Here is a 23,878-nt window from a genome sequence, read left to right on the forward strand (position 1 = left end):
TGTACCAAAATAGCTCCAAGACCAATATTGCTGGCATCAGTGCGTACTTCAGTGTCAGCATCTTCATCGAGTGGCCGAGCACGGGAGGGGAAGAGAGCCGGTGCTGTAGTTCCGCAAATGCAGTCTGCTGGTCGTCAGCCCAGACAAATGGTGTGTCATCACGCGTGAGGCGTAATGGTGGCTCCGCAATGTTAGAGAAATTTTCAATAAAGCGCCGGTAATACGCACACAGACCCAGAAACCGTCGAAGACTTTTCTTGTCAGTTGGAGGTGGAAAAGCGGTGACGGCAGCAGTTTTGTCAGGATCAGCCCGAACACCAACGGCGCTCACGACGTGACCAAGAAACTTTAACTCTTCGTAGCCGAAATGACATTTCTCAGGCTTGAGTTTGAGATCGGCCAATCTAATGGCTTCGAGCACATTCCGAAGGTGACGAAGATGCTCGTCAAATGTTTCTGAAAACACAACGACATCATCAAGGTAGACCAGACAGCTTTTCCACTTGAGGTCTGCCAGGACGGTGTCCATCATTCGCTGAAATGTGGCTGGAGCGGAACAGAGGCCGAAAGAGAGCACTTTGAATTCATAAAGTCTATCCGGCGTTACAAAAGCGGTCTTTTCCCGGTCACGTTCATCGACCTCTATTTGCCAATAACCGCTCTTCAAGTCGACGGACAAAAAATACTTCGCGCGTCGCAGCTTGTCCAGAGAATCATCGACTCTGGGCAACGGGTACACGTCTTTCTCTGTGACATTGTTCAACTTTCTGTAGTCGACACAAAAGCGAAGCGTGCCATCTTTCTTTTTCACAAGAACGACTGGTGATGACCAAGGGCTGCTTGAAGGCTGTATCGCGCCATCCTGAAGCATTTCCTTAACCTGCGTTTGAATCGCGTGCCGTTCGGTTGGCGAAACACGATAAGACTGCTGCCGTATGGGATGCGCGTCGTCGTAGGTGATGATACGGTGTTTCGTTATCGGCGTTTGACATATCTTCAAAGAACGTGCAAAGCATGTGTGGAACTCCAGCAACGGCTCGCTCAAACGCTGCTTGTTCGCTTCAGAAAGCGTTTGATTGATGTCGACGCTGCGGAAAGGCGTTTCAGCCGTGCCGATGGCCTCGGAAGCAAAACACTCGGTGACATTGGTGACTGGGTCGGCGTAGGCAATGACAGTTCCAGGAAAAAGGTGCCGGTGCTCGTAGCTGAAGTTTGTGACAAAAACGTAGCAGTGATCATCACGAAGGTCAACAAGGCCTCTCGCTACGCAGACACCCTGAGACAGCAAAAGCAAGTGATTGCTTTTGCTGTCTCCAGCAAAAGCAATCCCTCGCTGTGGTGGCTCTTCGCCAACAAAAGCAATCACTCGCTTTTGTAGGCGAAGAGACACCACATACACAAATAATGGCGAATTCCGGTCGTCGAGCGGAAGCAAGTTTTTTTTTGCTCCAGAGCTGACAATTCGCGTTTCGCTGGTAGATTCGGAACAAGTTCACATTTTCCACTGCTATATTCGGAGCAGTCCACTCCGCGACGGAGCGTTCCGCGTCCTCCGTCTTGTAGAGACTGATTTTGACGGAGCTCCGAGAATGCGTTGCCGTCATTTCCGGTACAGTCAGGCAGCCGGGTTGCCCTCAACGTTTTTGACGCGGTCGAGTAACCCTGTGCTCTTCTTTACATTCCTAAAATTAGAAAGTGGTAGCCCTCTTTTCCGCGAGACTGCGAGGTAGAAATGCGTGCTTTGGAGTGGTGATACAGTTGTCATGGAAACGTCGAGAGCAGAAAGAGAATTGTTTCCGGTGCCGGTTTAGTGAACTATGCGTAGAAAACTTCAAGAGGGACCTCACACGGGGCATTCCCGTGTTCCACTCACCAATCTCGTTTGGCACACTCAGAGTGCTCGCTCCAAGATTTCGGCGGCCACTCCGGATCTACCATTGGAATTCGCCATAAGTGCCTCCAAACGCGGATTTTTTAAAAGCCCATTCCGTTCTTTTGGCGGCACTGACTGGTACGCCTTCAAAGCGAGACAGCTTCTTGAAAAACCTTCCGCGCCACCTCGCTGAAGCCTCGGCACGCCGTCTCACGCGGTAGAAGAAAGACGACAACCGACAGACAGGCAATCGACGGCTGAAAAATGACAGTCGGTCAAAAAAGAAATGGCGTCCACGACAAGCGAGCCCTTACCTGAACCGACCACTGTCTGTACTAAAGGGACTACCATTAACTACACTGAACGCATTATATTTAAGAAAATATGCATTCATGGCGCCACTCGCATAACGGAGGGAACCCAGATTTTTTTTACATGTCTTGTTTTTCTATTTTGGCAATGCTTTTTTGTATTTGCCGTTCTATCCCTCTGAATTTCTTGATGAAAATAATATAAATGTGAGCCCGAACAAAATGTACCCTCATTCCTGATAAAGGCCAAACTCTGGCCGAAACTGGCGTCGCAGAGTTCCTCCAGGAAAACGCCCCACTGCACCATGGCGCCCCTCGACATCTGTTTACTAATCGGGGTCGCTACTTCTTATTACAGGTTATCTAAGACGTATTGCACTATTGAGCTACAAGACACACACTCACGACGTCCTATCACACTCAGAACGGTGGACTCACAAAGCGGATAAGCCAAGCCATCACAGAAACGCTCTCCGTGTTTGGAGCTCTGCCCGTGCATTAGTGATGTTTACATGCAATACGTCCCGTCATGATAATACAGAATTCTTGCCATTCGTTCTCTTGTACGGACGAGAACCCTGGCTACGTTTTGACATGGTCGATCCTGCCGTTACCCACACATCACAATGCACCCGCGACGCCATTTCTGAAGCTCTGGAGGCACGTGACATTGCTAGTCTGCATTTTAGCATCTTTATAGAGCTCTGGAGACACGCGAGATTGCTCGTCTGCATGTAGGTGATTGGCAAGAATGGCAATGAGGCGTCTACAGTGCCCGCCACCGCGATGACCACTTAGATCATGGTGACACGGTCCTTCTCTGGACACCGTCATGGCAAGCTCGCTGGTGCGAAGAGTTGAATTCACCGTACTCGGGTCCGTACCTTTGCCATGCGCCAAGTCACTGACGTGACCTATGAAAGCAAACGCCTTCACACCAGCAGCGAGCGATCGTGTTCTGACATTGCTGACGTCACTTGGTTTAAGAGAATCACGCGTAATGACCGAGCACTGAGACTGTGCCGCCGAGAATAATGGGGCACCAGTAATGAACGTGATAGGGAAGAAGACAATGCTTAGTGATAGCTCGTGCAAACTGCACTTAGAGTGCTGTATATACGCTGAACATATATTCTTGAACGCCTTTGTCCCCGCCACAATATTTACAGGGCTTGTTTTTGTTATTAGTCACAATGTTAATGAGACCAGAATAACAGACGACCATGATGCTAAGGAAAGTGTAGGGTTTGGTATCAGTAATAGTAATTGTAACGTAAATGTTAAGCAAGAAATGAGGACAAAAAGATAGCTAAATTGAATCAGCGCTTAACTGCACGCTTTTTTCCTTCGTGCATAGTGAGCGTCTCGTTATGGGAGACTTCATGCTTCCAGGTATAATATGCGAGGAATTATTGGTCAGCTGCCATCTCGTAATATTATCCCGTCCTACGTGTCACCAACAGGCAAAGATAGTCTTCCATACTTGCCGTATGGCTACTTGCGGCAATTACTTAAACTACCACGTTTACTTGCACATACGCCCCCTTCAAAAAGAACGGAGGGATAAACGCCGCCGTAGTGCAGTTGATATGAGCATAGGACTTGTTATTCGGTAGTCACACGTTCGGTTTCTGCCGGTACAAAGTTATCTTTTCGCCCAGTTTTCTTTCTTAACATTTACCTTAAAATTACTACTAATTACATCCCCTATACTTCACTTGACATCATTGTTTGTTAGTTCTCAATAATATTGAGTCGAACAAAGACAAGGAGCCCCAACTTCACAATTCTTTTCTTCGATAACATGCATTAGTAATTTAACTGCGAGAGCTTTAAGAAAAATTCACACCGGCAATGTCCTGACAAATAAAAAGTCCAAATACTAGGGACTCAGCAGAAATCAAACCCAAACATTCTGCGCGACTATGAAGTATTCTACGCCAGGTCTAGCAACTGCTTTGGGGAAAAAATCGCAGCATATCCACGGAGCAAATCATGATGAGTGGGGAGAAGCGTTCATCCGTGCGACCATGCTTCTTTTCCATCCGTCCATTCATTCTTGCTTGCGTCCATCCATCTGTACGTGCGTCCGTACATACGCCCATCAGTCCGCCCATTCGTATGTGCCTCTGTCCACGTGCCCATCCATGCGTCCGGATGAACGGCCAGCCAGAAGCATGGATGCATGAAGGGAAGCACGGACGGACTGATGGACGCATGGACGGGCGGACGAAATCACGGACGGAAGCACTAGTGGACGCCCAGGCGGACTGATGGAAGCATGAATGGACTGACAGACGAACGGACGCACGCACTGGCGAATGGAAGCATGCACGGACAGACAGATGGACGTGCGCACGCACGGATAGACAGAAGCACGGACGGATAGTTGAACGGGCGTACGTACGGCCACACGGATGGTTAGAGACACGGACGAATGGACGCTTCGACCCACTCATAATTACTCACTGCGCAGATATGCTACGAAAACCACTAACGCCATCTAGTTATGTTACTGTCAAGAATATATATATATATATATATATATATATATATATATATATATATATATATATATATATATATATATATATATATATATATATATATATATATATATACACAAAGCGCTATCTATTGATCAAGTCATAAACAAGAAGTGGCTACATACATCATGCGGAAGAGGGAATGACCCACGGCCTAAAGAGCTTCGCCCCTAAAACACTCTATGCAGGTTTAATGTTGGTGAAACGTCAATAGCGGTTTAAGTGATGGCTATCAAATTTTATTAACATTACATATAAAATCCTATGATACAGGGGTCAAGTCGGTTGGACGTCGATTGTATACTTAAGCGCCATCCCTTTACGTTGTTTTTACAATGAGGTTACCGCTGATGGTGTTGTGGTATGTTGCTGTGGGCATAGTTACGCAGCTGTAAACAAAGGCTTACATCAAACGTGGGTGAATACCGTATACATGCTGTTGCATACAACGTATACATACGTATAGCGTAGTTTCGTAACGTCTCGCTCAATTAAAAATTGCATCACAGACATCTTTCCTATAATTCCTCCGCATGACATGGATTCCTATCGTACGTGGAATCTGTTGTTTTGTATGGATGCAATTCATACAAAACAGCAGGTACTATATCTGTACCTGAAAAAAATGTATGTTTACTACAAAGCTATGTATGGCTCCTGATCACCTAATCAAATGGTACGGTAAGAACAAAGTACTCAATAATTTATCTAAAACTAAATTTTTGGTTTTCGTTTATTATTCCTTCATTAGTACCTCAAGGATCCCGAGGGACATTACATGAGGGGTGGGCTGAAAAAACCTACCAGATGAACGCCAGAGTGAATGGGAGAATGGGGAGATTTGCGAGAGTTAGCGACAACAAACTGCCGGTGATGGGTTAGAAATTTGCGAATCCAGTTCAGCATGGAGGGGTCTATGTTAAGGCTTGAAAGTTTAAGCAATAAGTGACGATGGGAAACCTTATCAAATGCTTTCTGATATCAAGGAATATAGCATCAAGGGGATATTATTATCAAGGTGATAACAAATTTGATGCAAGAAAAGGGCTAGTTGGGTATCACAAGAATGACCGGAACGAAAATCGTGCTGATTGGGATGAAAAAAAGGATTAGTTAACAGAAAACGCGCGACTTCAGAGTACACTGTATGCTCCAATTATTTGCAACAGACACTGGTAATGGATACGGGAATGAATGTAGTGATGGGTATGGAATTATTAAGAGACGACCGATTACTTTTCTTGAATACAGGGACGACCTTCCCGATCCGCCAGTCCTCCGGAACTGGACCTGAATCTAGGGACTGCTGAAATATTAGCGATATGATACTGGTTACACGCTTGGTGTTTTTGAGCACTTTGGTATTGATAGCATCAGTTCCACCTGCTGACGAGTTCTTTAAGTTGTCGATGATATGCACAATGCCACTTGGATTAAAGGTAATACAATTCATGAGCGGATGCGGTAAGGCGAATATGAAGGAAGCGTCTGAGTGGATTCACGGGCGAAAACTGAGCGAAAAATATTGTTTATTACAATAGCGATCTCCTCTTTGGCAATGGGACAACCATCAGAATCGATTAGCGAAATACCTTCTGTTTCTTCGGGTTTAATAGTTTTCCGGAACCGTTTAGGATTGTTGCGCAGCGAAGAAGGTAGCGTGGTACCGTAAATGTGAATTTTAACCTGCGTGATTGAAGTTAGAAAAAGTTTTAGCTGCAACGAAGTACCTCGTCCAAGCCGTGTTATAATCGGAACACCTAGCAGATCTGAATAATCTTTTTTTTATTGATTTTCCTTAGTTTACCGTTAAACGACGGGGACTGTGCTCGCGCTTTAAGAATAATGGTGGGGATTTATTTTGTGGTTAGACGTAAAATTTCATTTTTAAACATAGACCAGTTGGTTTTGATGCAGTCCACATTAACATCAAAAACATTCAAATATTTCTCCTTCCGTATTATTACAAAATCATTTTATTTTCATGAACGGCTCTGCGTTGTCTCTATGTGTTCGACAGCCATATCACGTTTCGTGCTGACATTTGGCATATTAAAAAAATTTGGTCTTCCGTACCCATGCGCTCATCAAAGCACGCCAGCATTTTCCACCTGCTGCATAGTTTTCACTCTACTTTGAGCTTATTCGTTTTCAGAGTACCTATAGCGTAATCAGTGGATGTAATACATTTCAATGCTATACTCACTCCATCTAGTATATACAATATCAAGCAATACGCATCATAACCTACAAATTTTCTCGTTGAGATGCCGTTAGCCATCTTAACGAGCACAACATTTTATCTGTTAACAGTGCATTCCTGTGCATTTTAGCTACAATGTTTTATTATTGACTTCATTTCCTGCTTTTCCTTAAATGCATTGAATACAGCTTTCTCAAAAATACGGACCCCTGCAGGTTTGCTTCAAACTGTATTTACTTTCTGACACCGTTTCACATTAACTATGGGAAAAAAACGTCTAAATTCTCTGCCATTCAACTTTGAAGTATTTGGCCAGCTCAACAAAGCGACAGTGCAACGACGCATCGTTCCTGGTCTTACACATGATGTTTTTTACTGCGCAGTTATCCGAGCTTCAACGCATTCGACAAGGGCTCGTGGACGCCAGCCGCTTTATCCTGGAAGCAAGCCTGCCGCACTGTCATTGACGAAACGTGTGGAACTGTGGTCATCAATCTGTCTTCAAATTGCGGAGATATTTACACTGGTGTTCCGCTAGAGGGCTTCACATCGGCTGCTATCATCATAAAAAGAAACCGAGGCTCAAGGCTAAACACCATTGGCAACAGCGACAGTGCAACGACACATCGTTACCGGACTTATGCAATTCTTTGCTGCGCAGGTTAGTAATAATAACCCGCTTTTCTTGCGTATGCACTGCCGCTGTACTGTCGTTGCTGCCATTTTTTGCTTGTAATTTTCCGCGTCTGGTCATGTTGCGCATATCCGCACTGCCTTGCTGGATTTTACACAATGCCTGCTGAGCTGAGCAAAAAAGTTCTTGATCTTGAAACCAGATTGAACAAATGTCCTGATAAGTTGGTTGATGCTATCATCAACTAGCTCATCGTCAAAGCACAGCTATCACGTGTGAACTTCGCTGACATCAACAAACAAATGAGCGTGCTGGTAGCTAGCGCCGAGTACATGAATGGTGTCATAGAGAGTATGCAGAGGGGTAACGCCTCTCTGATTGCGGAGAACAGCGCATTAAAAGCACAAAATATGGAATTATCTCTGAAAGTGTCACATATTGAGCAATATTCTAGGATTGAGAGCGTCGAGATAAAGGCAATCCCGGTGTCAGGAGGTAAAGACTGCATTGCTATCACACAGACTATAGGTGATAAGATTGATCGTAAACTGGCACCCAGTGATCTCGATGTTGTTCACCGTGTCATGACCGTGAAAGCTGGCGCTAAGAATTTGCTAGCCCGCTTCTGCTCTCGTACAAAGAAAACAGAATTTCTAAGCAAAACTCGGAAGGCCAAGCTGTGCCTAAATGATAATAAATTGTCCGGAGTCGCCAAAAACCATCTCTACATTAACGATCACCTCACTCCCGAAAATACTAAGGTACTCGGCTGCTGACCCGCAGGGCGCGGGTTCGAATCCGGGCTGCGGCGGCTGCATTTCCGATGGAGGCGGAAATGTTGGAGGCCCGTGTGCTCAGATTTGGGTGCACGTTAAAGAACCCCAGGTGGTCTAAATTTCCGGAGCCCTCCACTACGGCGTCTCTCATAATCATATAGTGGTTTTGGGACGTTAAACCCCACATATCAATCAATCAACTCCCGAAAATAAGGCACTATTTTCTCAGGCACTAGCTCTAAAGAAGTGCAACAACTGGAAATTCTTATGGACAGACAACTGTCAGATAAAAGCCAGAAGGGCTACAGTGAGCAAGATGTTCCGCATCACTTGTGAAGCCGACGTATCCAAAATCTGTTAAAAATATACTACGAATTCTGATTTACTTCTTTGATACACTTGGCATTGATTCACTTACGGCTGCTTATTTTTCAACAGACGATCTCAGTAGGCTTCTTTCACCTGTTTTCCACTCGGTGATTCATATTATTGCCAGAAGCATCCGGAAACACTTCGACGATATACAACTTCTTTTATCTGTTCTTGGCAACTCTTTTTCACTTATCGGTATCTCTGAAACCTGCCTTAGCGATGAAGACAAAAAATAAATTTGGTCTTCCTTTCTATAAATCTGAATACTCGCATAGAGCAAGCAACAATCATGGTGACGTTGCAGTTTATATCAAGTTGAACGTACACTATAATCGACGACACGGGATCGAGTTAGATGTGATTGATTGCGATAGTGTTTGGGTTCAACTTAACCACGATTTTCTTAAGCTTGCCAACAAGAGTTTCATCTTTGGGTGCATATATCGATTCCCATCTTCATCGGTGATGAATTTCTGTGAAGCCCTGCAAAAAGTACTGGACACGTTAGCTCTCAATCACGCAAATGTAGGGATCATGGGTGACTTCAATATAAATTTGCTTGACCTTTGTTCTCCTAGTTCTTTGAATTATTACAGCGTTTACCAGAGTTTTGGCTACGAATGTTTAATATCCATGCTAACACGCTGCATCAATGATGGAAGTACCCTGATCGATCATGCACTCTCTAACTTATCTCAAATGCTGGATGCTGGGGTTCTTAATGTCGACATCGGTGACCATCACCCGATTTTTGTGCGCTTCAGCTGTCACGCTGCTCCAACTGGCATATCTTTCATTAGGCATGTTCTAGACAGGGAGTCGTTCATTCATGAAGTTATGTGCACTGACTGGTCCTGACTAATACGCTTAGATGATTCACAAAGGGCCTTCACAAAGTTTTCATCTATAGTGTTGTCCTATATTCAGCGCCATACTCAGGTTTGTAAATGTAAAAAAGTTTACGCCAGTCCTCACAACCCTTGCATTACTGAAAAGTTATTGAAGCAGCGAAGAGCCGAAGTAAACATTTATATAAAAACAAAACGGAAACCTTTTATTATAAAATTACTCGAACGTTGCAAAAAAACATTGCAACACTCTTGCATTACAACTGAAAAACGCTAAAAAATATTATCAGCGATGGGTTGATGATGCTGGCTCAGATATATAGAAAAAGTTGGAAATTGTCAACTCATTCTTGAATAGGAAGGGTAGTCACTCTAGCATTATCACCTTCAAATATAAAAACGTTAAGCATGATACCCCGTCAAAGATTGCTGAAGCTCTCAATTACTATTTCTGTAACACTGACGGCATCCCTGATGCTGATTATGAGCTTCCCATTTCTCGTCTGCCATAATCATTCTTCTTATTCTTGACCACATGTAAAGAAGCATATGGTGTCATTCGAAACATGAACACAAGTGCTGGCCCTCTGTTATGTCCGGTGTTGTCGTCTGCCCATAGACGTACGCGTAGGTCGCGGTAGTCCAAAAAGCTCAGACAGCCTCGAACGGTTAAAAACAAGTTTATTCCTATTCGGATGGAGGCGGCGGCCGAACTGCCGGGGGAAACGACGGTGGCTCGTTTGCGCCGAGCGGGGGAAGGGGAGGAGTCAACATCTGGAAGCAGTTTATGCATCCGGTCCCTCGCGGGTTCGGAGGCTCGCTCGTGACACAGGGGTGCTTGGAACACAACACCCTCATGGTATTTCACCAACCGATGTAAAAATGATTGCACATGCTGTTTCTGATATTTTATCACCCATAATCAACTTAGCTTTCAGAACTAGTATCTTCCCTGTAGAATTGAAAAGTCGAAAAGTTGTTCCTCTGTTTGATAAAAGTGACCATATATGAATATCTATTTATCAACCCATTTGCATGCTACCTTTATTGAGCAAAGTATTTGAAAAATTGCTCAAAACTCTCCCGACCAAGTACCTCAATAAATATCAGGTTCTTTCACTTTCGAAATTAGGTTTTCGTCAAGGCTATTCTACTGACCTCGCTCTGTTATCTTTAACTGAAAAAGTAAAGAGAGCAATAGATAAGGGCTTCTACTCAGGTTGTGTTTTCATTGATTTGACTAAAGCATTCGAACTATTATACTACATTCTTTTCCTGAAGCTTGAAGCCATAGGCGTAACTGGTTCTGCGCTAATGGTAAAGGGGTCCTCAAACATTTTTAAACCACCCCATTTTTTACTCATGGACTGTATAGGCTGACGCACGGATAAATTAGTGCAGTAAGAACGGCAGCGATAGCGGCACGCAGTATGTTATTCAACTTTAAAAAATTCAAAATACAAGAAAAAAATGCCTACCCTCAACTCGAATATCGCGGGGTGACATGACCACCTTTCCATCTCTGCTGTGACGTTTTAGGGGGCTTCCAATGACACGGGCTAAGAGCTCCTACGCAGAGGAAGCTCGTATACCATTGTTCCCTGTTCAGTCAAATGTGTTTATGACGTTGTTGCTATAGCAACAGGCAACATGGTGCTTTACCACGCCGTTTTGTTTACGCAGTCGAACAGCTGGGTAAAGCTGGTAGAAATGAGCCTCCCCGACTTGTCAGAACTCGAGCAGGTCCTTTTGCTTCGGAGCGAGGCTTTACGCGTTCTGTGATAGGCTGCGCTTATCGTCGTCATTTCCGCCCGCGTAGTTCTAGCGAGTGTCACTGTGCGCCGAAGCGGTCGGCAGCAATAAGGTAACTTTATTGCACGATTAAAATACTAAATGATATGATATCGGTGCTTGGACCTATGCTAAAATTATCCCCGGCCATCGGTCTACACGAAACACATACAAAAAATAGGTGCTTCAAAAGTGCTGGAGGGCCCCTTTAATAAAAAATTACCTGCTCAATTGAAGTCAAGTTGTAAGTCTGCCAGGTTTTCCATCTACACCGAAGGTAACAAATATTGGAGTACCGCAAGGTTCTATCCTCGGCCCATTTCTTTTCATTATTTATATCAATGACCTGCCAACTTCACTTGCCACTTCGATGATTGATGATTTGTGACGTTTAACGTCCCAAAACCACCATATGATTTTGAGAGACGCCGTAGTGGAGGGCTCCGGAAATTTCGACCACCTTGGGTTTTTTAACGTGCACCGAAATTTGAGTACACGGGCCTACGAAATTTCCGCCTCCATCGGAAATGCAGCCACCACAGCCGGGATTTGATCCCGCGACCTGCAGGTCAGCAGCCGAAAACCTTAGCCACTACACCACCGTGGCGGGGCCTTCACTTGCCACTTCAGAGGGCTTACCTTACGCAGATGATACAACAATTATTAACACTGATAAATGCCTCCAATCTCCGACACAGAAATGAAATAATGATCTTTCAAGCTTGACTGCTTGGTGTTTGCATAATAAGATAGAAATCAATCCCACTAAAACTAAATTCGCTGTTTTTACTCTCACCAACGTGAACGTAATCATATCCCGCCAATATTTATCAATCAATTTGCAATTGAAGCAAATGAGAAAGCTACTTTCTGGAAAATCCAACTTGACCGCAACTTGTAATTTCATTCGCATATTGCTCTCCCACGGAGAAAAATGGCTTACCGCATACGTGTTCTGCTTAAAGCTGTGATATTTTTTTCCAACCCACATTACTTTCATTGAACTACGCTTTTCTTCATTCTCACTTTAATTACTGTATGAAATCCTGGGCCAATGCTTACGGTAGTCATCTTGCTTCTCTCCAAAGTATGCAAAATGAATCTATTAGCATACTTACCCATAGTCACTATCGCAGTAATGCTGTAGCACTCCTACATGTCAACGACATCCTAACGGTCTATGGTAATTTCAAATTCAAACTAGGAATATTACTGTACAACAAAATCAACAATCAGCTTCCTGTGTACAAAATCCCTCCATATAATCTAGTGAATACTAACTTGACAAGGTTTGCACATAATCAGAAATTAATTTTACCTAAGGTTCACAGTAACTATGGCAAACAAACAACTTATTTTAATAAAATTTATTTCTAGAAAACTATACCTACTGCGATTAAAACATTGCAATCGATTGGAAAATTCAAAAAAGAACTGAAGACCTTCTTGTCGTCACATTCATGACCTGGGTAGTTCTCGTCACTTCTATTACTCTCCTTTCTATATTTATATCATTTCAAAACATAAATAAAGCATCGCATCATCACTATTCATGGCTGAAATATAGGTGACATTTCTTTTCCGTTCAGTGTGCATTTTAATGTTTTTTTTTTCATGGCATTATTCTGAAAGCTGTGTAAAAGTGCTTCATTACCTTAATTTTTTATCCATACTTTTGTGTAATTTTGTAAAAATTTAGAAGTACTACATTACCTTTATTTCTTGTGCTGACTGATTTTGTAATTATGTCTATATTTATGAGCATTTCATTATTCTTGTTTTTATGTAGTCTGATTTTGGCTTTTGCCTTCTTTTCTTTTTTGGTTTTTCCTGTTATTTTCCTAATTTCTCCTTTCTTAAACTTGCGCTGTATCTTGTCGTTTATTTTTGCTCTTTGCCAGTCCACATATTTCTTTTCTGTATTCATTACTGCAGGAGATCCCGATTCAGTCTCTGACTGAATCCTTCTGTATACTAACAATTAGTAAAGCTCCTTATGACATAATAAAATCATGTTTGATTCTGATTCTGTGCCCACATTTTCACTTTTTAGGACATTAACAAACCTTTCTTTTGAACCGCTCATTGCTCACCTTCGTTAAGCTATGTAAATTTTCCTTTGTTCGCATTTTTTTGGGTTTTTATAAGTTTCGTTTACAAGTAGAAGAATTTTTCAAACTTTGTTTTTATTTCTCTGCCTTTTTTTCATTTCGTCTTATTTTTGTATTGTATTATAATTTGCGTTCCCATGCTCTGTATATTGTAATTCGCATATTGCTTTCTGCTTTTATTGTATTGCTTTTTTATCTTCTACAATTGTTCTCACTTGTTCACCCCCTGGTAATCTTCTACCCACCGTTTCTTTGTAACTTTTGTTGTAGTTTATAATTGAGGGTCCTGCTTACAGTATATATACTCTGGAACTTTCACCTACAGAGAGGCATCGTGTAACTTAGGCGCATGTAACCGATAAACTGAAAAAAAAAAGATCATGATTTTCTTGATGCCGATCGAGCCCGATCAATATTGAATCCGAGCATGCAGCAGCGTCTCAGCGCGATAAAATGTGCCCGTGTGACAGTGCTATTAACAACACCATGTGTTCTAGCTGCCAGTTCCTTCTTCCGCCTTCATTGCAGTACTTTTTTAGCGAAGCATAAACTAAATCACCTAAATTTAAGCCTCACCGAAAGTATTTGTAGCTACAACAAAAAAATGAATTTGATACTTTGTCGTGCTACGCGAAAGTGGTGCCGAGAGCATCACGAATAAAAACAGTGAAGTTGTGTGGGCCATGGAGCATTCCTGCGCCCTTAATTGACCAATTTTGTAGTGCGAAATTACGCTGCAGGTTCACGGGCCTCTTGAATACTCAGACGACCTTACGGTCGTATCACTTATGATACACTTGGCGAAAATATTTTCATTCGCAAGCGTTATAGCGCTCGTGTAGTCTCAGTGAACTTACCGTGGCTCTTCTTGTACCGTGGTGAGGTCATGAGGATCTTTCCAATCACTTGCGCAGCCGTGGACAGGAACACGGGCAAGCTTATGCATACCAATATGGCTCTGAAAATAAGATCTTCATTCACAGGATTGTTTGCCCACAAGTATATTAATATCAAAGCATCTATTCTCATTGCTCCTGTCACTTCGTAGGTAAAATAATGCAGTAGCAACAAGTTGTAGCTGTCACTAAAAGTAAACGTAGTTACATTTTTATTCATGTCTTTCGATTATAACAACTGAGAGGCACATGTGTATGTAGGTTCATCCTACTTACTTTTTCCACATTATCCGTGTCATCTTAAATTGCTTGACTGTCGCGCTTTGTGCACAAGTATCAAATACTACTTAGCTCGTTATTCCTATATAGTGTGCCCACCTGGTGAGATAATGGATATGTATTTGCGTGGATGTATGAACCTCTGCCATCTTTACTATATAAATATTTCTCTTCTCCGAACAATTCTTAGTTCATGTACAGTCTCATCAGAAATGCAGTTATTTTAATGATTGAATCTGAACTCAACTGAGTGGGGCAAGAAGATATGCCCGTCACCAGAATATGTTTCAGGCGACGAAAATAACGCTTACAAAACAAAGACATTTGCTTAGGTAACTCGTGTTTATCAGCGAAGTTGGTGCAGCTCGTCCAAAAAAATACAGTGTGGTATGCGCCAGAGGACATGTCCCCAACTGAATACAGCAGCTGCGAGAGATGAAGAAAAACTCTTTTTGCAGAAGTGCAGTGAGAAAGAGAAAAAGATGGAGAAGTTTAACTCACCGCGTAAAGCTTTAGGCGGCCATGGCTACCAATGTTCGATCATATTTTGTGCGATGTAAGGTAATTTTTGTCCATTTACAAATAAGCTGCCGAAATGTCAGCCAGTTTGGTTAAGAACCTAAGATATGTGTGAATATTCTAATAACATATGAGCTGCTTGAGAGTCGGGCTACACCAGCACGCTCGCGAGCCGCGAATATACTAGGCGACAACCTTTCTTGCACTGAAGGGAAAGCTACGGAGGGGGAGCTTCTGCACATGTAGCACTGTGTGAAGCAGCTCGTTTTAGGGGCGAACCTGTTTAAAGTGGCACCCGTTCGTCCCTCGTAGTAGTTGTAGTCGTAGTGTGTAACCAGTCTTACGTTTTGACCTGCAAGGTGGTTACGATGGGAAATTTCTCCTCTGCGTTGTTGAACAAAAATAAATTCGCAGCGTGCGCGTTAACAAAAACCCGAATTCTCCCGTCTCTCATTGCCCATTAGCAGCCATTGGCATGTACATTGAGCACTATCTGACAAGAAAAGGTTGCTACGTTATACTCCCGGGGCGTAACCTCCCTGGTTTTAGAAAGGTTTAGCGATCGTTGAGCCGCAGTGCCATGACTAATACAGAGAACTAGTATATACGATGAACTTGAGGTGGTTAAAGGTGGAAAGTAGACATAAAGCGCAAGCCGTAAGAAAGTGTGCGTGTGCCACCTCTCGTTTAGTCCTTGGCATGTCCGCTGGATGGCGGTGCTTATATATGCGGAATATGTGATGAAAAGATGCGAGATGGTGGTACTTTGAGTGTTGACTATATGGACGAACGAACACACAGACAGACGAATGAACGGACGCATGGATGGCTGCACAGACGGATGGACACATGGATGGACGCAGGGGCGGATGCATTAGTGAACACAGGGACAGACGCACAGATGAATGTGCGGACGCATGAACAGACACACGCACGAACAGGCGGATGGACGCATGGACGGTCTCACAGACGGACGCATGCACGGACGGAAGCAACAACGAATGGACGGACGGATGCTTCGCCCCACTCTCCATCATTCACTCCATGGATGTGCTGCGATTTTTTTTCACTGCGTCATGCTCCCTACCGGGCTGCAGAAATAAGGTGTCTTTTTCCTCTTCTAACTACTACCACCACCACCACCACCATATCGTAACGCTGTGGGAAAGTGACGGGGGCGCACCATCAGCGTCTTATGTAGACGCAGACGTCGCTTAGCGTCGGAGGTGCACGTAAAAAGGCGGGACTTTTTCACGCGTCCAAAATCACGATGCCACAACAGATGAATTGAAATAAATACGAATATCTTACAGGCGTGAGCTGCATGCTGTCTCAAATAGCTACACGTAGAAAATAAGAGAACAACAATTACATGTCACGTTAAAATAAGGGTGCTGCTTTGGAACTAGCTTAAACGGTGGAAGGATGCATGCGATTTGGCTCCGTAGCTTTTCCTTCAGTGCCAATAAAAGTTGTCGCCGAGTGTAGCTACGGTATCGTGACGTGACAAGCAACTGGCTGCATACTATAGCTGTGTGAGCGTCTGCGTACCGGTGAACGATACTGTACCGGGCAAAGCCGGGCAAAGATAGTTTCAAATAGTATAGTGATGTGGTGAAAGATACTCAGGCAAAAAGTGTTGGAGATACGAATGCAAGATGTAAAATCGGAACAAATGTATCCAATATGTTACTTGCCAAAAGTGTCTTATAATACTAGGATACATTCGCAGACTCGTTGTAGGCTCGCGTAACATTGTGGCTAATGTCTATGAACAGAGAGGTCTGCTTGAATATTGCTTAAACGCTACCGTTTTTTTCTTAAGTTCTGCGAATATATTTAACGTTCTGCCCTTCTTGCTCAAATTGCGTTAGTTTACATGCGTAAGAACGTATTAGGCTTTGTTTTAGCAACGTTACCGGGCAGATCTTTATACACATCGCTGATAGCTGTTCTTGCTTGTGATTTTTCTGATTAATGAAAGTCGCTGCTCATATTGATGACATGCTAGCGGGTAGCCGTCTGACAACAGGGGTCTTCAGTATACGGTGTGAAGTTGTTCTTAAAATACCCCATAGCAGTACTGCGAAAATGCCATGGTCGACAACAGATCTGGATCAGACATAGCGCTAACAAATGAGTGTTTATTGCACGTTATCGCAATGAATACACGCAACACCACGCTAAAAAAAAAAGAAGGGGGGGCTGCGAAGGGGTATACAAGGTAATCGGCCTAGCAAATCCAACAAGTGGCTGAAGAACTGAGCGCTGGGCAAGTTGGTTTTGCATTGAAAATGGCATTTTGTGCAAAAGAAAAAAAAAACGGACAAGATAGAAAGAACTGAATTCCAGTTGTTTGTCTGCTGCTGTTAGTCTTTTCCATGTGTTCTTGCTTGGTTTTCTTTATTGTAATATCATTTATATGAACAATCTCGGCTGGATTTTACTGCCGGTGTCGCCGTCACTTGCCGTGTATGTACACGTATCTATGCATATGAAAACGCAAATAGAAAAAAAAATAATCCAGAAAAACACTTTGGCGCGCGGAATCGAACTCGGGGCTTATCGTGGGTAAGAGTCGTTAACCACTGAGCCACAGAAAGGCACGTCCTTCAACGTGCAATTGGCAAGCTATCTCTATGTACCACTTACCGCTGTCGACGGGCATCTCGGGGAAACTATTGTGTTTTCAGCATTACCACCAAGCTGGCGCAATGAGCACGCGTCGTCACATCGTCAAGACGCAGTGGCGCGCGCTCTCATTTCCCACGCGTACTTGCCCAGCAGAGAGGAGGAGGGTGGACGATCCTTGCGCGCCCTTGTCTTACGAGGACAAAGATCGTACGTCTTGGCTGGCCTTGGAAATTCAGCGGAACGATTCCGTTGTAGTTACCGGGTGCATAAAGGTCGCTACAGTCGTTGCAGAGTCTCCGCTTGTGAAAGGACGTGCTTTTCAGACACAGTGAAACAACAACTGAAACGCTTATTTGCATTGACCGGTACCTGTGAGTACGTTTTGTGCATCATTCATACGTGAGAAACTTGGGGCATGTTTCAATTTGCTTGCGATTTTGAGCGTGACCTTTCCATTGGTTGATATCGCGTTTATTTCTTTGCCTTCGCAGCAAAGCTGTGACTTTTTTGCAGAAAATAACATTTACAATGTAATACCAACTTGCTCAACGCTCGGTTCTTCAGCCAGTTGGATTTTTTAAGTCGATTACCTTGTGTACTCCTTCGCCCCCCCCCCCTTCTTCTTTCTTTGCCTTGGTGTTGTGCGTACTTAACGTGATCAAGTGGAATAGACACTCATTTGTTAGCACTATGTCCGGTCTTGATCTGTAGCAGACCGTGGGATTTTCACGCTGATATTCTGTTATGCAATACAATCTAGGCCCTTAGTCAATTCTTCGAACCTTCATAAAGTATGTTAATATCGAATCACAAGTGTAGCAATAGCAACGCCGGCAGGGACATTTTATTGACGCATGCGGTATATATGAATTAAATAACATTACAGTTACTTTTTCTTCCTGCTTATCTGCTGGCGTAAAGCGTCCGTTAGACTGACTCACAAATATCCAACGAACTTTTTTTTTCACTAAGAGGACTCTTGCTCCCAAGAAAAACATCTCACCCATTTTATACTGTGACGACTTGGTTACAATCAAGAGAGCGCCAATCTGGCAGAGACAAGACTGTTTATTGGACCAACTTGTGCCCAAGCAATGAAGTAACCTAAATTATACATAACCAAAGCGTTATGTACACTCATAGTGGCAATAAGATATGATAATAATAATATCCGGGCTTTTTGCGTCCCAAAACCATGATACGATTACGAGAGACGCCATAGCGGAGGGCTCCAGATTTTTTGGCCATCGGGTGCACTGACATCGCACAGAACACAGGCTTCAGCCATTTCGCCTACCCCATAATGCCACCGCCATGGCCGAAATTGAACCCGCGACCTTCGGGTCAGCAGCAGAGCATCGCAGCGACTACGAGTAACGAGTGACGCCGCATATCCATTACCAGTAACGCCGTATATCGTGGAGGACTCCGGAAACTTCGACCACCTGGCACTCTTTAACATGCACTGGCCTCGCACAGTGAACGGGCCTCTACCATTTTGCCTCCATTAAAATGCGGCCACCATTCAAGGTCAGGATTTCGGCGTAATATTAACAGAACAATCGAGTATATTCTCAGAGGTTCTGAATCATTGCAGTGCCCCTTTCGACGTGTGCTGTTAACACAACTGTTGTTGTGGCCTGATCACACCAAAATAAAGAAAAAAAATCTGAGCACGTGGCATTCTAGTTGCACGAATCATTGCAGGACACTGCTGCTACTTATGCTGTTACCATCTCTAGCTCCGACTACCTGGTGATTAGAAATAGTGAACACATAACCTACAGAAGGAAGACAGTTAAAACTAAAGCATGAAAGCCATTCCATATCGAGCACTCAGAGTGAATAACTATAGGAACATAGAACGGGGGGAGGGCAATAGCTATGATATTTAAGCGTGAGCTTTCTTGGTGAGGTAAAATAAAAGATAATGAAAAATTTCAGTACCCAAGAAAAATTCTCTGAAGTGACTCTTCGTGCCACTCGAGAAAAAAACGGACCATTTGCACTAACAATAATTCTCAGATACCTTTCCTAAAATCTTTAAAATAGCTCTCAAATATTTTTGTTATTTATTACAGCGAAAACTCAATTTAGCTATTTCATGAAGCATTAGGAACCATGCTTAAGACTGCATACTGAATGCATGTTCACACGACATATTGTAATCAGTGGACAAGATGGCGCCCAGCTGGCTCGCATGAGGCAAAACTGCAAATTTATTACGGTATATTCCAGTCATACATACATTACTGTTAGTTTATCTGGGCAACAACTTCAAAATGCAAAATGCAAAACTTGTAACAAATCAAAAGAAAGTTATCCGCTATATTGAAAACGTTGATCGACTTTTAAGCACACATCGTACATTTCTCAAACACAAATTAGACCACGTATGAATACAGATTATTAGAAAAAATGAATTTATCATGCGAAAATGTTGAAAATCACTTAACGTCACTCACTAAGCGAGAACCGTACAACACGAAACACACATGAAACCCTGACGTATGGAAGGTACCTTGGTCCCAGAACAACGTTAACCTGCGGTCACTAACTCATAACTTTCCAACCTTACTCAACCGCCACAAGCACTCAGTCGCATTAAATAGAAAAAAAAACATCTGCGTGACAAATTTTTATCTTTATAAAAAAATAATTACTCTGCATTCTGGTATGAAGTGTCATTGTAACATTTTATGTACACGTGTGATGTATGCTGATCTGTATGCATAAAGCTTTCGATGCGAATGCTATGTAACACAATTGGTGACATGTGTCAAATATGTACTACTGCCATGTAAGGCACCCTGGGCCTTCACCAAGCTGCTGCGACGTCTTTTTGCCCAGGTGTTCCTTTATATTATGTCTACTGTAAATGAATAAATTGCATTGAATTGTATGTTATGATGCTCAATAATCACTGAATGCATAGCAAGTTCAGATACTCATCTTGCGATACGTATCGCGGTACAGATAAAAAATACATTAAAAATGTCTGCTATAGCAATTGAGATACATGTATCTTCGAACCACCCAGCTCTAATTCTATGATCACTTTCACGTTAAACTGAAATATGGTTACTTTTTCTTAAGTTTCGCACTGAAATTTCCAGTAGCTGAAACTTTGGTAGAAGAGGGCGGCACCACTGCTTGCAGCACACGACCTCACACGTGCCATGGCGGTCGCTGGCGGTGGGCGGGATTTACACCCAGCGATTTCTTGGGTTTGTGTTGCACTAGAATACTCTGTTCAATTCCGCATTTTTATGAACATAGCAGAAAACAGACCCTGTACTTCAAGTTTTGGCTTAAAAGGTAAAATTGTCGGGTAACCGCGTCATGGCCCTATTAAGAAACAGAGAACGTGGTCGACCTGTGGGGCCAGGCAAACTTAGCATAGTAAGCGTTCTTGCACCTCGTGTTCTCGACTAGGAAAATTCGAGTCCACTCGTCGTCACCGCTTCGAAGCCATTTCACGGGTCACGCAGACGGGATATAGGCTGTTGATGGTTTCGCTATGGATCCGCATCCAGGTGAGGCTCACCGCAAGCGGCTGCTCAATCAACCGTGCGCAAATCCTTGGGTCGAACTATGGCTATACCGTCCTTATAAACACAGCCGAGGTTGCCAAGGGACAGAGCTGACGTCAAACCTGCTGTGGCATGGATATAATAGCTACGGTACGGCTAGCTACAGGCATTACACGGTCATTCTGTGACCCGGTAGCCATGTGCGGCAACGGTGACGTCGCACCAGCTGTGGCGGAGCTCGGCGCCACGGTTGTGTACGATTGTGCGATCTCGATCTCTCCGTCGGTGGGCGCGGTTTGGAGGGCGGCTGCTCCTGAGTGCATGCGCGGCTAGACCAGGTTAAACGCCGGGGGTGCGAAGCTGTGGCTTGGTTGTTGCTTGGCAACGTCAGGGAGAATTATTTTTTTCTTCTGAAACGGATGCGCATTTTACCACGAATTTTGAAAGCATATCTGTTAAAGAAGAGAAAAACGAAGCAATGGAAAGAAAAAAGACAGAGAGAATGAAGGCAACAAGAACATAAAAAGACAGAAAGAAATAGGAAGAAACAGAGACGAAAACGCGATGAAAAACAGAGGGAAAGGTAGGAAGAAAAATAAATGTAGAAATATGACGAAAGAGAAAGATGTAAGAAGAAGCATAAAATGAAGGTAATGCTTCAGAGATGACTGATACATTATCTTCTTCGCTGTTCACTGCGAGTGGTTCTTGCGCCTGGATCTGGACGGTTAAATCTGGGCTTGGCTGAGTATCCTACGAGCTCCGCAGCTGTATCCCAACCGCTGTGAGCGTGCCAGATGTGAAGTGGGTGTTGTGAGCGACGATAAAGCCAAGTGACGAAAAACCAGGAGGTTGGGCTAGGAGGTGGAGCAACTAAATGAGACTTTAGCTGCTCCAATGTGTGAAGACTGATTTTCCATTTCCGAGTCGTCATGGGGTTGTTCGGTATTTTCCCCATGCGCCAGCTGGTCTACCACGAACAAGGCGTCGTTATGGCACGAATAGCGACCCGTAGGGGCCTTAGAGGATGTGGTTCGAAGTATAGCGCATCCAGGACAGGACAGAGAAGAAAACACAGAACACATACGCGGCGCTAACTTTCAACAATGCGTTTTAATCCGAGAAACAGCAATACTTATACCCAAACATGGTGCGTCACAACCACGTGCTAGAACCAGAAAACTGATCTACTGCAACTCATGCGACATCTTAGTTTTTACCTGTTGTCTACTTTCATTACTTGGAAAGGATCAGCATATCTTCAGAATAATGGTGTGTGTATTGGTTCCTGTCTCGCTCTGGTTTTAAGCAATTTGTACTTAGCTAAGTTAGACAGAGACCTCAACGATGTACTACAAGGGTAAAATGTTCTAAAAATTTTTCGTTTTGTAGACGATTTTATTTTATTTGTTGACAGCTCAACCATACAGTTTGAAGAAGTGTGTTCCAGCATTCAAGTCGCTGTTCATAGGAGCCTTGAACCCCTCGAAGTGTCCTTTGAAATGCCATGTGACAATGTGATTCGGTTTTTATATGTCCGTTTTGTTTTTAATGATGATCAGACATGCTGGTATGTCACCCTCGTGCTAACAAACCTATACTGCCATATAACTCGGTGCACTCCAAGTTCGTCAAGCGAGGGATTGTTAGAATGTGCCTTACTAACACCTTGAAGAAGTCCTGCCAGCATTGTTTGCCTTTAAGCAGGAGAGAGCAAACAAAACGTTTAGCTGACTCGGGGTACCCACAACACGTCCTGACATCTGTCGCGGAAAACCTTCTGAGGCTTTCCGCTCCGACGGAGCCGCGGAAACGCGTGCTACGTCTGCAAGGAAAGGATTAGCTGTAATCCCATATATTCATGGTGTTTCACAAAACCAGAAAAAATTAGCAGGACATTGCAATGTGCGAGTAGTTTTCTCGGCACCTATCAAGCTAAACAGTCTTTGCCGAAAGACGAAACCGGAGCGTCCAGAGAAAGGTCTGTGCGAAAAGAACCACCGTATTAGGTTTGTCGCGTGCATCACAGGAGTCATCTACCAGATCCGATTAACGTGTGATGCATGCTATATAGGCCAAACTGGTAGATGCATCAATGATAGGCTGAATGAACACAAGAACAACGTGGCCAAGGCACAGCCTGAGGGTTTTCTTGCAATTGACTGCAAAGAATGCGGGTACCAACCCCTCTTTAATCGCACCAGCATAATCGGAAGAAGCACTAACCAAATGACAAGGCTCATCATAGAAGCAAAATTCATTGCTAAGTTTGGGGACGCGTGTATAAGCAAGCCATCGATATCATTATCATTGAAAGAATTGCAATATTTGGATGTGGCATGAGTTGCAGTAGATCAGTTTTCTGGTTCTATCACGTGGTTGTGACGCGCCATGTTTGCGTATAAATATTGCTGTTTGTCGGATTAAACCGCATTGTTGAAAGTTAGCGCCACGTATGTGTTCTGTGTTTTCTTCTCTGTCCCGTCCTGGATGCGCTATGCCTGGAACAACATGAATAACCAACAAGCCCGCCGTGCAACCTTAGTCTTAGA

The 23,878-nt window shown here is 43.6% G+C and overlaps 1 protein-coding gene across 1 annotated transcript in view; it reads right to left on the reverse strand.

Moving 5' to 3' along the window:
- LOC119167683 (nose resistant to fluoxetine protein 6) overlaps window positions 1–23,878 on the reverse strand; it is a 192,048-nt gene that overhangs the window by 101,341 nt on the left and 66,829 nt on the right. Inside the window, exon 5 of the mRNA XM_075865904.1 lies at window positions 14,323–14,423. Coding sequence (XP_075722019.1) covers window positions 14,323–14,423 — 101 coding nt within the window. The remainder of the gene's footprint in view (window positions 1–14,322; window positions 14,424–23,878) is intronic.

Source organism: Rhipicephalus microplus, chromosome 6 (genome assembly GCF_043290135.1).
Source record: "Rhipicephalus microplus isolate Deutch F79 chromosome 6, USDA_Rmic, whole genome shotgun sequence".
Taxonomy (NCBI): domain Eukaryota; kingdom Metazoa; phylum Arthropoda; class Arachnida; order Ixodida; family Ixodidae; genus Rhipicephalus; species Rhipicephalus microplus.